At 35.5% G+C, this 13,579-nt stretch overlaps 1 protein-coding gene across 1 annotated transcript; it reads left to right on the forward strand.

Moving 5' to 3' along the window:
- Positions 1–9,347: 9,347 nt before the first annotated feature.
- oprk1 (opioid receptor, kappa 1) lies at positions 9,348–13,579 on the forward strand. Its single transcript, XM_052617525.1, has 3 exons — positions 9,348–9,595; positions 10,290–10,642; positions 11,812–13,579. The coding sequence occupies exons 1-3, from the start codon at positions 9,351–9,353 to the stop codon at positions 12,351–12,353; spliced, it is 1,140 nt and encodes a 379-aa protein (XP_052473485.1). The 5' UTR covers positions 9,348–9,350; the 3' UTR covers positions 12,354–13,579.

Consider the following 13,579-nt stretch of genomic DNA (forward strand, 5'->3'; position numbering starts at 1 on the left):
CTGAGGTTGTCAGTTGAAGATGTGGCTTTGTAATACAGGCAGAATATTATCGACTAACTTTATTGACCGGATTTGTCCGCTTTTGTTGACGTGGGTCAAAGAGTGTCTGTTTCCATGGTTACAATTAAAACAGGAGCAACTCAGACAGCATTTAAGAGTGATTTCCCCATCATCCTGACAGCAGATGGACAGCTAGATTCGTTGTGGTATTTGTAGTTTTCAAAGTTTGCAGAAGCTGAATCTCATCCAAACGCTGTAATGACATTAAGGAACTATTTGAACTCATAAAATAATAGTATCATGTGTATTCTTAAGCATAATGAAGTACTTTTAGTGAATCATTTTTGTGGATGATGTAAATTTGCACAGATGGCTGCACTGTCTTTAGATATTGGATCACATTTATACCGCTTTGTTACAATCAGTCTACGATTGAATCCATTTGACATTTTGCAGCCGTAAGCTCTCCTTCTCCAGTGAACATTTCACTAACATCAGGAGTTCCTATTCAGATCCTGATTGCTGAGATTAGGGCCATTTCACAGCACATCAGTAGCGAGACTGCCTTTAACCCTGCAGCATCAGCCAATAAGCTCATTCGTTGAATCAGACTATGAAAACCAGACTTACAGGACACATTTCTCTATTAAATGTAGACATTGTGCAATGAATCATTTTTGGTTAGCTCAAAAATATCTAGAATCAAGATGATAATCATAGGGATCAGAAAACTGCTGAAAGATATTGATCAAATATATTAATATTTCTTTAGAAGTCACAAGGACTATTATACATGGATGTTCATACATATTGTTGTTCCCTTGCAAGTAAAGCCTACATTTAGTGATGATTAGTATACAATAAATGGACAGATATTTATCTGGCAAGCTTTTGATGTTTCTTATTTGGGTTTATCTGGTGTGTTTTTTTTTTCTTTTTTCATATTTTTCAATAATGATTATTTATTTTGTGTTTATGTGTGTGTGTGTGTGTTGTCATTTTTGTCAGGGGGCAGTTTGGTTGTTTTATTTTATTTTATTTTATTTATTTATACATTTATATTTATTTATTTATTTTATTTTGCCTTAAAGTCCCAAAGTAATCATCATTGATATTATGTGGTTAGATAAATATTCATATCTAAAGCCAGCAGCCGTAGAACAGACTTTTACTTGCTTTTAGGCAGGTTGCTATTTATTACTAGTTCATATCATAAACTGCAGAAACACAGAGAAGGCTCACCCATAAATGTGTCCTCCAATACTGCACCATCAGCACTAATGGCTCTTTAAGAGTGCTCAATCTTCAGGCCTGTTCTAGCATGACACACACTTTGATCAAGCCTAGGCAGCATCAGCTGAGCCATCTGTGACTAGCCTTTAATTGGACATGCTCTCTGCAATGTTAAGGTGGGCTGAAATGGAATAAAATCTGAAGATTGTGTTCCTTTTTATCACTGTGTGCATGATGAACACTCGCCCATTATAACAAAAACTGACGGTCACTGCGTTTGGGATTAACAACAATAAATAAGAGGGTGAACATAGACTGGAAATGAAGCAGAGATTCAAGAGCTGTCTTCATGCCTAGTGTGTAGCCCATATGCAGCATTACATTACTTACAGATGCGATTGTCAACATTATATCTTGCAAAGGAGAGACACAAAAAGGAAAAAAATTGATTATCTCCCACAGATCACTTGCATTTTTGTCACACTTATTTATATGACATTAATTTATTTACATATGATATAAGACTGACTGATTATTTTGTTGTAAATTTGTGGATATATATGAGGATGGAAATGGCATGTCTGGTAATAAACTCTAAATTGTGAATGTGCTGCTTGTTTTATGACTACCTGACAGATCTGTAAGGACTTCCAGTAAATCTATTGTTCTTCTGGGAAGCATGCCTTTAGCTGTGAGACAAAGTGTTGATAACCTGGCTGTTATTCTCAGCTTTCTACAATTGGCTCTTTATGTTATTTCTTATTATTTTGCTCTACAGTAGCATTCAGAGTGGTTATGGACTGTGTGTCTGATTTGCTTGCAGGCAGCATTCTTGAGTTGTCATTGTAACACTTCATTTGTATTTGTGAAGGGCACAAACAATCTATTTCATGGCTGGAAGGTCTGAGATCTGGCATGAAATCACGCACACTCTGAACTGCTGCGCCTTGGTAAATATATATATATATATGTAAAAAAGAAACTTTGGTTTCCTTGGCAACTGTTTCTAAACTAACCCATACCTTCACAAGGTACACTCCTTTCACTCTTCAAGGGCACTGGAAAATAGAAAGAACAATCCCACCATCTCTCTCATTCTACCTCACTCTCTCTCCGTACTTCAAATGCAAAAAAATAAAAATGCATATCCATAAACTGTCCTCTCCACTTTTTCCTTCTGGCCAATTACAGCAGGTTATTTCTCACCCTACTGTAGCTGCAAATCCCACACGTTTCAGAAATTATAATTCATAAGTGTAAAGCACATGTATATTAATATATTTATCTATACTTGATAAGACTGGAGAGTTTCTTCTTCACCAGTGTGTTCAACTGCGGAGCTTGGGTTTAAAAGACTATCATAAAAGAGATTCATGTGACTCTGATGGAGGTTTTTTCTTGTCCTTGACTTGATTTACCTTGAAACAGAACTGCACACGGTTACATTTTCCCCTTTTTCTCACAAGTTTTCTCTTCCTGTAGTGCCTAAATTTATCATTGGCATGTACAGTATGTGATGTTCTAGTTTTGATTGTACACATTGCAATTTTAAAAGACACACAAATAAAGGGATTTGGTCATTATTCTCTATCCTTTTCACCTTTATCCTTTAACAAATTTGTTGGAAAATTTGTGTAAATGGCATTTGTGTGTCTATTAAATAGGGATCTTAATCATGCCATTATGTACAAATCCTCATGTAAGCTGCATAAGGGACATATGCCATTGATTCTTCAAGCTTGTTAAAAATGTCATGATGTCAATAGACATATATACATAAATGCCTCATTAGAGGCTATTACTATGGCCTGCTATATGTAAAGCATCCGTCACGACTACCCTGATTGCACATCACTGAGATGTCTATTTGATGGCTGCAAGAAATATTTTTTTAGGGTGTTTGCTCATCTGCTATAAATCTACAGGACATTTCCTATCAGATGTCAAACTTATATTTAGTAGGTGTCTTTAAGATGTTTATGATCTAGAATGTATGTAAAGCTGATGTCTGAAAGATGTCTATCAGATATTGTATTGTATACTCCGCATGCTTTCCAACTGAAGTGATCTTTAACAGACATCTTCCAGTCGTTCGTGTGCTACCTGGCTAACACAACTTAAAAAATTTTTACCAGATACTTCTAAAACATTGTGTTGTTTTTTATCTTCAGTTTTGTGTTTTATTTATATATTTATATATTTATTTATATATTTATTATTTATTTTTTAATTGGGAGGGGGGGGGTGTTGGTGTTTTATTTTATTTACTCCCAAAAAAAGTCATTGATTAATAATGTGATTAAATGAATGCTGACAAAAGCAATTTCTTTGACTTTTTGTCACAGTGTCTGGTCTGTGTTTCCCTGGGTGTCCACTAGTGGTCTCACTTCCCCATAGTCACCCCACTGCAGGCACTACATTTCCCATGAAGCCTTGTCGCTTCATCACTGTTAATTGCACACCTGTAAATTGCAATCAGCTGTCTCCACTTTCATCGTTTCACCTGTCTATATAAACCGGTCTGTTTCTATCTGTTTGATGGGGTCCTTGTTTTCCGTCACCCGGGCTTTCTCATGTTCCCTTTTGTTTTTCTTGTTTCTTGTTTTTGGAACTGATTTTGTTATGACCTCTTGCCTGTTTTTGGATGTGATTTTGGATTTCCCATTAAATACTGCAACTGGATCTCTCGTTTCCTGTGTGCATTCGTAACACTTTCACTCATTTTCAGGCATGAAAATAATAGCATCATATGATCAGCAGAATTGTAATAGTAAAAAAAATGAATTGTCATTGTTAGGTAAACTAATCATTTAATTTTTTATCTTGTATGCAGTTTTATGGCTGTACAATAATAAAATAGTATGCGGAATATGAAGGAATATGCAGAATACATCCAATTAACTTCAGCCTGAAAGAAAGAAAAAAATCAATGTGAGAAAAACAAAGACTACATAAAATAACTGATTAAATTTATTTTTCCTTCCACACAGCTGTGTCCTTGAGTGGGATTTTGTGATGTCTGATGATGGCGCTGTAATTATCTACCCCTATAAACGCTTTTTCCTGAGGTTATGAAGCACAAGCACTGGGGGTGGTGGGGGGCTTACCACACAAACAACACCTACATACGTCTCTTAGCAACATGTGAAGTATACCTACTTTTGCCTAGAAAGAACGAAACAAACAAGAATCTGCTTTTACAGAATGTCATGCTGATGAACTAGATGTCTATTGTGTCCATTACTGGCATGACAAGACTGCGTTAGATGAGTAAAATCAATATGGAAGGGTAAACAGTAACATTAAAGGGGGTCATTGGCTCTTGGTGGACCCTTAGTCATATGTTTTGATTTCAAAGTTGTTGGGACAGAAATAACAAGTACATGTTCTTTCATAAAGGAAAGGTACTTTTTTAATTCCATTCATGTTTCTAAAATTGCCATCAATGAGCAAATATTTAATAGAAAAAAGATATATATTGCATGCTTTCTTACTTCTCAACTTTACTTCAACACCATTTATAGTTAATACAGAGGCATATTTAGAAAAAAAAAATAACTTAAGTTACTACTGTACTCATAAAGATAAGCAAAACACCATATCAGGGATTTTTTTTAGCACCGTTTTTTTTTTTTTTTTTTCACCTTCTGTTCTAAAGTGACACTATAGGTAGCATCTCTCTTGCCTCTTCTCGGTGAATGTGAGGAGGAGTGAAGGTCGGTGAAAAGTCACATGATAGGAGGCTGTGTCTCCAAGCACTGTTATTGACTAATCATGCTGTGTGGAATAATGGTGCAGATCATGTTCATAACAGGTTCGTAAATGTGCCTGAAACTAATGAAATTAGATGGATTAATTACAAATAAATTGCACACCCACTTGAACAACAATTAAACTGAATCTGAAGATGAAAGTGAAAGAGTGGTAACAAAGTATTTATAAAACAGTATTTAGGCAAAAACCTGGATGACCTACAGTTCACTAAATCTGGCGAGATTCTGAAGTGCACATCTGATGATATCCCATGAGATCATGGGAGATGATTTGTGAATGACAGACAGCTGACACTGTAGGTCACATGAAGATTATAATGGTGTGAATTTGTTGCGTTTTATCAAAATTTGTTTAATTAATACGTAGTAACAAATGAAAAGAACAAATCAAAGAAGTTCAGATTGAAGTACCCCACGTCATTAACGGGGTTAAAGAATATATTCATATAACTCGTACATTTTACATTACACTGATGAATTTAGCAGACACTTTTATTCAAAGCAACTTAGAGTGCATTCAGGCTATAATTTTTTTTTTTTTTTTTTTAACCAGTATGTGTATTCCATGGGATGGTAAATGGAAAATTTTATGACAAGCTAACGGAATGCTAACTTACTGCACAAGATTACAACAGAAAAACAAAGCTACATAGATCTACTCACAAACCACTGAGCAGCACGGCAGCAAAATCGTCACAATCTATGAAAAGGGTCCATATTATTAATGTTTGTAGTATGAGTGTAATCTAGACATATTCTATACATTTTGTTGTCATCATGTAGCAGATTTCTTATGATTATTTTATATAACAAAAATAAACCAATATAAATACAATAATAAATACCTGTAAGCACAGAATGGGACAGTATTACAACAATCGTCTCTGTTATGTTTACAGTCTGCAAATACATCTTTGACAGTGTCCCATCCCTCTAGCATGCAGGCAACATCCAAAAACCATAGAAATTACACTCCACAAGTTGTTTTACCCTTTTCTTGTCCCAAGTAACATCCAGTAGGCCATGAACTAAGAAACCCAGAATGCATCAGCCCTTATTGGTTCAAAAATTAAGAAATTGTATCTGTGAGGATTTCCTGTCAGGAATTAGACTGTATCATACTATTGAAACTGCTCTCACCAGAGTTACAAATGACCTGCTCTTACTATACGATCATGGTTGTATTTCTCTGTTAGTGCTACTGGATTTAAGCACTGCATTTGACACTATCGAACACAACATTCTTTTGAGTAGACTACAAAATGATATTGGTATTAATGGAATTGCATCGGCATGGTTCAAATCTTACTTATTTGACCATCATTCATTTGTAGCGGTGAATGAAGAGTTATCATACAAGTACAGTAAAGAGTACCACAAGGCTCAATACTAGGACAATGCTTTTCACGCTTTACATGTTACTCTTGGGAGATTTAATCAGGAAACATGGTGCTAGCTTTCAGTGTTATGCTGATGATACTGAGCTCTTTTTTTCTTCACGTCCCAATTTAGAAAAACAAATGGAATGCATAGTTGATATAAAAAACTGGATGAGTAGTAATTTCCTACCGCTAAATTCTGAAAAAAAAAAGTGTTAATTATTGGACCAAAAACCTCAGCATGTAATAACCTGGAACACTCTCTAACACTTGATGGCTCCTCTGTCAGTTCTTTGTCATCAGTTTAGAAACTAGGTGTGCTATTTGATAGCAATCTTTCCTTTGAAAACCATGTTTCTAGAATTTGTAAAATTGCATTTTTCCGTCTTAATAATATATGTAAATTTTGACCTTTCATCATTTGGATGGCAGATCCATTTCCTATCTAGCACCCAAACTCTGAAACAATCTTGTTTGGGAGGCAGACACACTCTGTCAATTTAAATCTAGATTAAAGACCCATCTCTTTCACCTGTCATGCACATAACACACAGTCATATTTAATTCATAAGGATTAATAGGCTGCATTAATTAGGTCAACCAGAACCAGGAACAATTCTCATACATGTACTCTATGTACCTAATGTACTTGTTACATCATAAGAAGAATGGCATCTATGCTAATATTAGTCCATTTCATTTTTATTCTGAGGTCACCGTAACCACCCAGATTCAGTCTGTTTCCAGACCAAATGGTTACCATAACCATCCAGATCCAGTCCATATCTACCAGATGGTGGATCAGCGCCTAGAGATGACTTCTGGAATTAAATTGGTGGAATTAAACCACATCATGCTGGTTTTGTCTGGCCAGAGAAGAACTGGCCCCCCGACTGAGCCTGGGTTTTCCCAAGGATTTTTTTATTTCTCCATTTTTGTCACCAAAGGAGTTTTGGTTCCCTGCCACTGCCACCTTTGGCTTGCTTAGTTTGGTGTTGCTTAATTATTGGCAATATTGTTCACTTGATTGCACAGACACTGAGCCTATTGGAAGACAGCTGAACTGGATGATGACATCACTGAATCATCAATTTTGAAAGATTTACTCTTTGATATTTGATATATTCGTTTATAACACTATACTTTGTATTATATTACCTTTGCATCATATTACATAAAACTTGTTAATGATGTTTCTAATGCAATGGCAATGGGAGTAACAGTAAATTTCACTTAGTTCTCTCTTCTGACTGCCATCAATCTCTCTTTTTTCTTCTCTTTTTAAAAGTCATGAAAACACTATCATTAAGGGTTTTTCTGCTGTTTAGGTGAGTCTGGCTGCGTGCTCATAGGCTAATGTCACTAAACAAGCTGCAATTTAACTGAATGTTTATCATTTGTTTTCCTGTTGCTTTTAAATGCATCATATAGTCTTTGTTGTAGCATTTAATAACAGTTACACTTTTACACTATGTTGGACCCACCCACCCATCTTAAACAGTAGCGCAAGTAAAATATACTGAACAAAATTTTTAAATGTAAGCAAAGTTTTCAAAATATTCAACAAAGATCAGAAAAAAGAATCTAAAATTTCATAACGCATATTAAAAAAGCATGAATCAAAACTTTTACATTTAAAATATAAAATATTTCACAAAACGTGCATACTAATGCAAAATTATCCAACTTTGACACAAACAACTTCGAGCAATATACAGTAAACTAAACAATTATATCATCCTCTCCTCACAGTAATAACAATCTCAAGACTTATCAGTCAGGTAGGCGAGCCACGCACATATAACACTTCACGAGGCCAGTGCATAAATCAAATGCATAGAAAATATTTGTTAATGTAGCCTAATGTACTAAATGTTTTAAAACCCCATAGACCTGATGAGACTTTGAATATATATATATATATATATATATATATATATATATATATATATATATATATATATATATATATATATATATATATATATATATATATATATATATATATATATTTAAACATCAAATAGAACATGCACATGAATCCATACAAAACAAGACAGATGGTTTTTGAATTTTAATTTCAGAAGACCACCACACGCCATCACTCCTCCTTTACCCTATAGGCTACGTGTCGTGCCCACAGAATTACGCACATCCTCAACTAACGCGGTTTCCCCCATTCTTTGTCTCTTTGAATAAAAGACAATATCCACTCGCTCTGGAGAACTTCTCCAGCTATCTTTACTGAAGCTGCAGCCTTGCCTGCTGAGTTCCCTCGAGACAGTGTGCGCGTGAAATGTCTCCAGACATGAAGTTTGGCGCGCGCCATCCCAAGAAACATTAAAACTATTTGACCGACAGAAGTGGCTTATGTAAACATAAGTTATGTTTTCAGACTCGCAACACATCTACATTTAAAAGGCAACATTATTCCTGCCGATATAGGCGAACTTGGCGAAGAGTTGCGGTGAGACGCTGCTGATCGGCTGCTTCAGATGGAGACCGTCACATGAGATCTGATGTCATACGGGACGCTCGCGCGGCAGAAGCAGCTGCTCTCGTAAGGCGGCAGTCAGTCATTATCTATTGAATGGGAGCGGGCCAAAGAAATCAACGTATTGCGCACAGATTTCATTGTTGTATGGGATTTTCAACGTTTATTAACGGTTTGCAGTTCATAATAAGGTAAGTCTTTTATATGTGATGTTTTACCAACTGTGTAGGCAAATTGACATTTTGGGGGTAAAGTGCAATTACAGAATCAGTTATCGTGTATTTGCACTGTAATCATTTTTTTTTTTTTTTTTTTTTACAAAAGCTTATTAAATTATTCTGTTGTAAAAAGCAGTCAATATAAATATCCTGATGATTAATTTTTGATGATTATTTTACCATTTGTATATAGGCTCAATCTGTATTCTAAAGCGACTGAACTTTTGCTCTCATTTTTGCAAATGTACAGAGCATGGACAGCAACGTGGTGCAGATTTTTAAGGAGGACAAATGCCCCTCATCGCACCCCGAAAAGTGTTTACCCAACTTCACATGGCAGTCTGCGGTCTCGGACATTTATAACTATTCACTGAATGAAAGCTGGACGAACGAGCAGGAAACTATGTCGCCTATCATTCCGATCATCACTGCCGTGTATTCCGTGGTGTTCGTGGTAGGACTAGTGGGGAACTGCCTGGTGATGTATGTCATTATCAGGTAAGAAACAGCACTGTCCTGAGATGTGCTGCCCTCATAATACGAGCGCCTTTAAATATAGTTATCTCAGTCTTTAATAGACTTCTTTGTAAACAACCACATGAGACGTTTCTGGTGGGCTCTAGTTAGGACGAAATATCAGTTTTATGGAAAACATGTAGTCAAGGATTCAAGTCCAATTCGGCAGTTTGGCTCCCTCCGGTGGACTGACATATTAATGTACAATGCAGTCAAAATTACATTGACATAGTAAATATATTCTGCTTTGAGCAGGGACTGTGTCTGCTCCACATTCTGTATATAGAGGAATACAAATGATACTAAACACTTAAACACTTTAGATGCTGTTTCTGTGCTGTGTAAAGATGGTATATGTGGTTTTCGAGACATTTGAGATAAAGAACTGCACTGTTTGTGCTTGTTGAATAATGTATTGCATCTCAGTCTGTCATTCTGCATACATAATCACACACACACACACAAAAAATAGATGGGTTTAAGCTGTGAATGATATATCATGTTTTACACAACCAGCAAACCACTGAGAGACAAATGTTTGGTAAGGTATAGGGAATCTACTATCAGTTTATTTAGTATACTGCCTGAAAGCAATTTCCTACATTAATTTATCACACTGATGTGTTGTGTTTCATTTATTTTGACATTGTCTGACTCAATTGATTTTCCCCGACAGATACACTAAAATGAAAACCGCCACAAACATCTACATCTTTAACCTGGCTGTTGCCGATGCCTTGGTAACCACCACCATGCCCTTTCAGAGCACAGATTATCTACTGAACTCCTGGCCGTTTGGAGAGGTGGTGTGTAAGGTTTTCATCTCCATCGACTACTATAACATGTTTACTAGTATCTTCACCTTGACCATGATGAGTGTGGACCGCTATGTGGCCGTCTGCCACCCCGTCAAGGCCCTGGACTTCCGGACACCCATGAAAGCTAAGATCATCAACATCTTCATTTGGGTGCTGTCCTCGGCTGCTGGGATCCCTGCAATGATTCTTGGGAGCACTCAGACAAACAATGGTAGGGACGAATGATATAAAAACTACCATTCAAAAGTATAGGGTTGGTAAGATTTTTATAATATTTTTGAAAGAACAAAGTTGCATGTATTTGATCAAATATATAGTAAAAAAGATTATTGAAATGTAAAAAAAAAAAAATATATATATGCTTTAACATGTAATTTATTCCTGTGTTGGTAAAGCCATTACTCCAGTCTTCAGTTTCACATGATCCTTCAGAAATCATTCTAATTTGTTTATTTTGTGATTAAAAACACTTGTTATTATTAAGTTGACAACAATTGTGCTGCTTAATATTTTTGTGGAAACATCATAGCATTTTCAGGATTGAATGACTAACAGAACCTTCAAAGGAACAGCATTCATTTTCAAATAGAATAAATGTTTTGTAACATTTGATTACTTTCATGTATCCATAACATTATGATAAAAAAATCTAATCTCTCTGATTCCTGGTTTTATTTTATTTACCAGATATTTATTAGATAATTTTTGTTAGTGAGCCCCCCATTAATTAATATTCACTTTAAGTTTATCTTTAAAAATACTAATCATTTAATCATCAAACACAGTTAAATGTAATTTTTAGTAAATCTCAAAATGAATCTTTTCATACTGTATGTTATAATGTTGTGATGGCTAATTTACATATCATTTTTATTTTAATTTTGAAAAATGTTAGAAAATGTATAAATAATATTTGAATATCGGCAATTATCGGTTATCGGCCATAACTTAATTACTGACTTTATCATAATTTCACAGTTGGTGTTTTCATTAAAATGGCATTGTATACCTCTTAAGAGAATATGTTGATGTGGGGCCAAAAAGAAATGTAAAATTTAAAAAACACTCTATGTAGTTACAGTAATATATACACACACACACACACACACACACACATATGCACTGTAAATAAGTAAAACTATCTATCTATATATAAATCAGTGTATAATGATCAGCAGTGACATGTAATTATCATTTAGGAAGAAATCCAAAATATCTTATGTTAATTGATGGTATGTGAGTTCTGTACTCCATCCTAATGTATATTTTGTTTCTTCCACAGTGGATTCACACATGATTCAGTTGTCCTCACATCTAATTAATAACTAACCGCTGTTGTTATATATATATATATATATATATATATTTTTTTTTATGCAGGTACTACAGAATGTGCTCTGCAGTTTCCAGACCCGTATATCTACTGGGACACATTGATGAAGATCTGCGTCTTTATCTTTGCCTTTGTGGCTCCTCTCCTCATCATCACGGTGTGCTACACGCTCATGGTCCTGCGTCTCAAGAGTGTACGTCTGCTATCGGGCTCGCGGGAAAAAGACCGCAACCTGAGACGCATCACCCGCCTTGTGCTGGTTGTGGTAGCTGTGTTTGTGGTGTGCTGGACGCCCATACACATCTTCATCCTAGTCAAAGCTCTTGCGCCCGGAGTGCCGGAGACCACTGCGGTCATGGCTGCTTACTTCTTCTGTGTGGCGCTGGGATACACCAACAGCAGTCTGAACCCCATCCTGTATGCTTTCCTTGATGAGAACTTCAAACGGTGCTTCAGGGACTTCTGCTGCCCAGGTCGGATGAAGGGGGACGGGCACGGGCACGGCGTCAGTCGGGTCAGAAGCACTCTTCGCGAGCACACGTGCCCAGCAGAGGCCAAAGGTGATGGGGGCCAGGGTCGACCCGTATGACTAGCAGTGGAGCTGTCATCCTTTCACGGTCAAGAGGACTCAAATGACCTGGGGCTGACACAGATTACCACTGCCATCTGAGAAAGAGATTGTGCCCTTTACGTTCAGAAAAATACGCTAAATATTGATAGAGCAAAAAGGAATCTTTTAGCAAAATCATTGTCTTGTTTTGTATGTTCATATTTTCTATAGTTTACCCTAAAAAAAAAAAAAAAAAAAACTTAGCAGCTGTGGTTGCCAGAACTTTACTGTAAAAAAAAAAAAAGTGGTACAACCATTTAATATTTCTGATTTCATTAAAATTTACAGTAAAATCCCATACATTATAATTCATTAAATGATCTAATGATAAATCACCAAACTACAGAAATATTAAAAGAGCTTTTATACTTTTTAAATATGTTGACAACCACCAAAAACACAGGTGTTCATGAAAAAGCCACATGATGAATCAAAGCTTGTCACAAGTAACTTTTGCAGAAGCTGAGGTTAGGAGTGCACGATAAATATCGGCCGATAATTAAGAGATAATTTAGAAAACCGGCTTTACTGACGAGATGCGCATTAATTATAAGCCGATATTTATCGTGCACCACTAGTTTAGGTTAATATAATTAATTTATATACAGAAGATATATATTAATATACATGACACTACAATAATGCAGTTTACCAAAATAAGATGTAACATAAAACTACATAACATACATAACTGATAAGAAAAAACTAAGAAGAAACTGGTATTTCAATCAAAAAAAAAAAAAACATTAAATGTGAAGTATCACACAAGGCATTGTGGGAATATCACTTTATGGGTTTTCACTGTTAATGATAGGATGATTTGTTTTAGTTTTTTCACTTCCAAAAATGGTGCATTTATGAAAATGTCACGTTAGATTAATTAAAGTTTTTTCCTGGTATATAGTAATGGAATTTACCTTTAACCAATCACCTGGTTCTTACTGTATTTTTGCAGCCTTTTCCATTAAAATATAATATTTTTTTTACAGTGTATCTTCTTATTCAGATTGTTTATTTCTTTTTTAAATGTCCATTGACCAAAGATGATGAAAATCTGGTCCCTCACAATCAAACGTCATGCTCAAAGCTCCTATTATAATAAGTCCTTTAGGCTCAGTATTTTAAGTCTAACTTATAGTTTTGCTTGAGTAGATATGATTAAAAAAATGATGTAATATTATGTATATATGTAAAATACGACAAGC

The sequence above is a fragment of the Carassius gibelio genome, chromosome A2 (assembly GCF_023724105.1).
Source record: "Carassius gibelio isolate Cgi1373 ecotype wild population from Czech Republic chromosome A2, carGib1.2-hapl.c, whole genome shotgun sequence".
In the NCBI taxonomy this organism is placed as follows: Eukaryota; Metazoa; Chordata; class Actinopteri; order Cypriniformes; family Cyprinidae; genus Carassius; species Carassius gibelio.

What these genes read in the sequence shown, in the direction of transcription:
- oprk1 (XM_052617525.1), top strand. Translation starts at nt 9,351, where the DNA reads ATGGACAGCAACGTGGTGCAGATTTTTAAGGAGGACAAATGCCCCTCA. An exon ending in GTGATGTATGTCATTATCAG is followed by an intron (nt 9,596 to 10,289) that starts GTAAGAAACAGC and finishes TTTCCCCGACAG; the next exon opens with ATACACTAAAATGAAAACCG. An exon ending in GAGCACTCAGACAAACAATG is followed by an intron (nt 10,643 to 11,811) that starts GTAGGGACGAAT and finishes TTTTTTATGCAG; the next exon opens with GTACTACAGAATGTGCTCTG.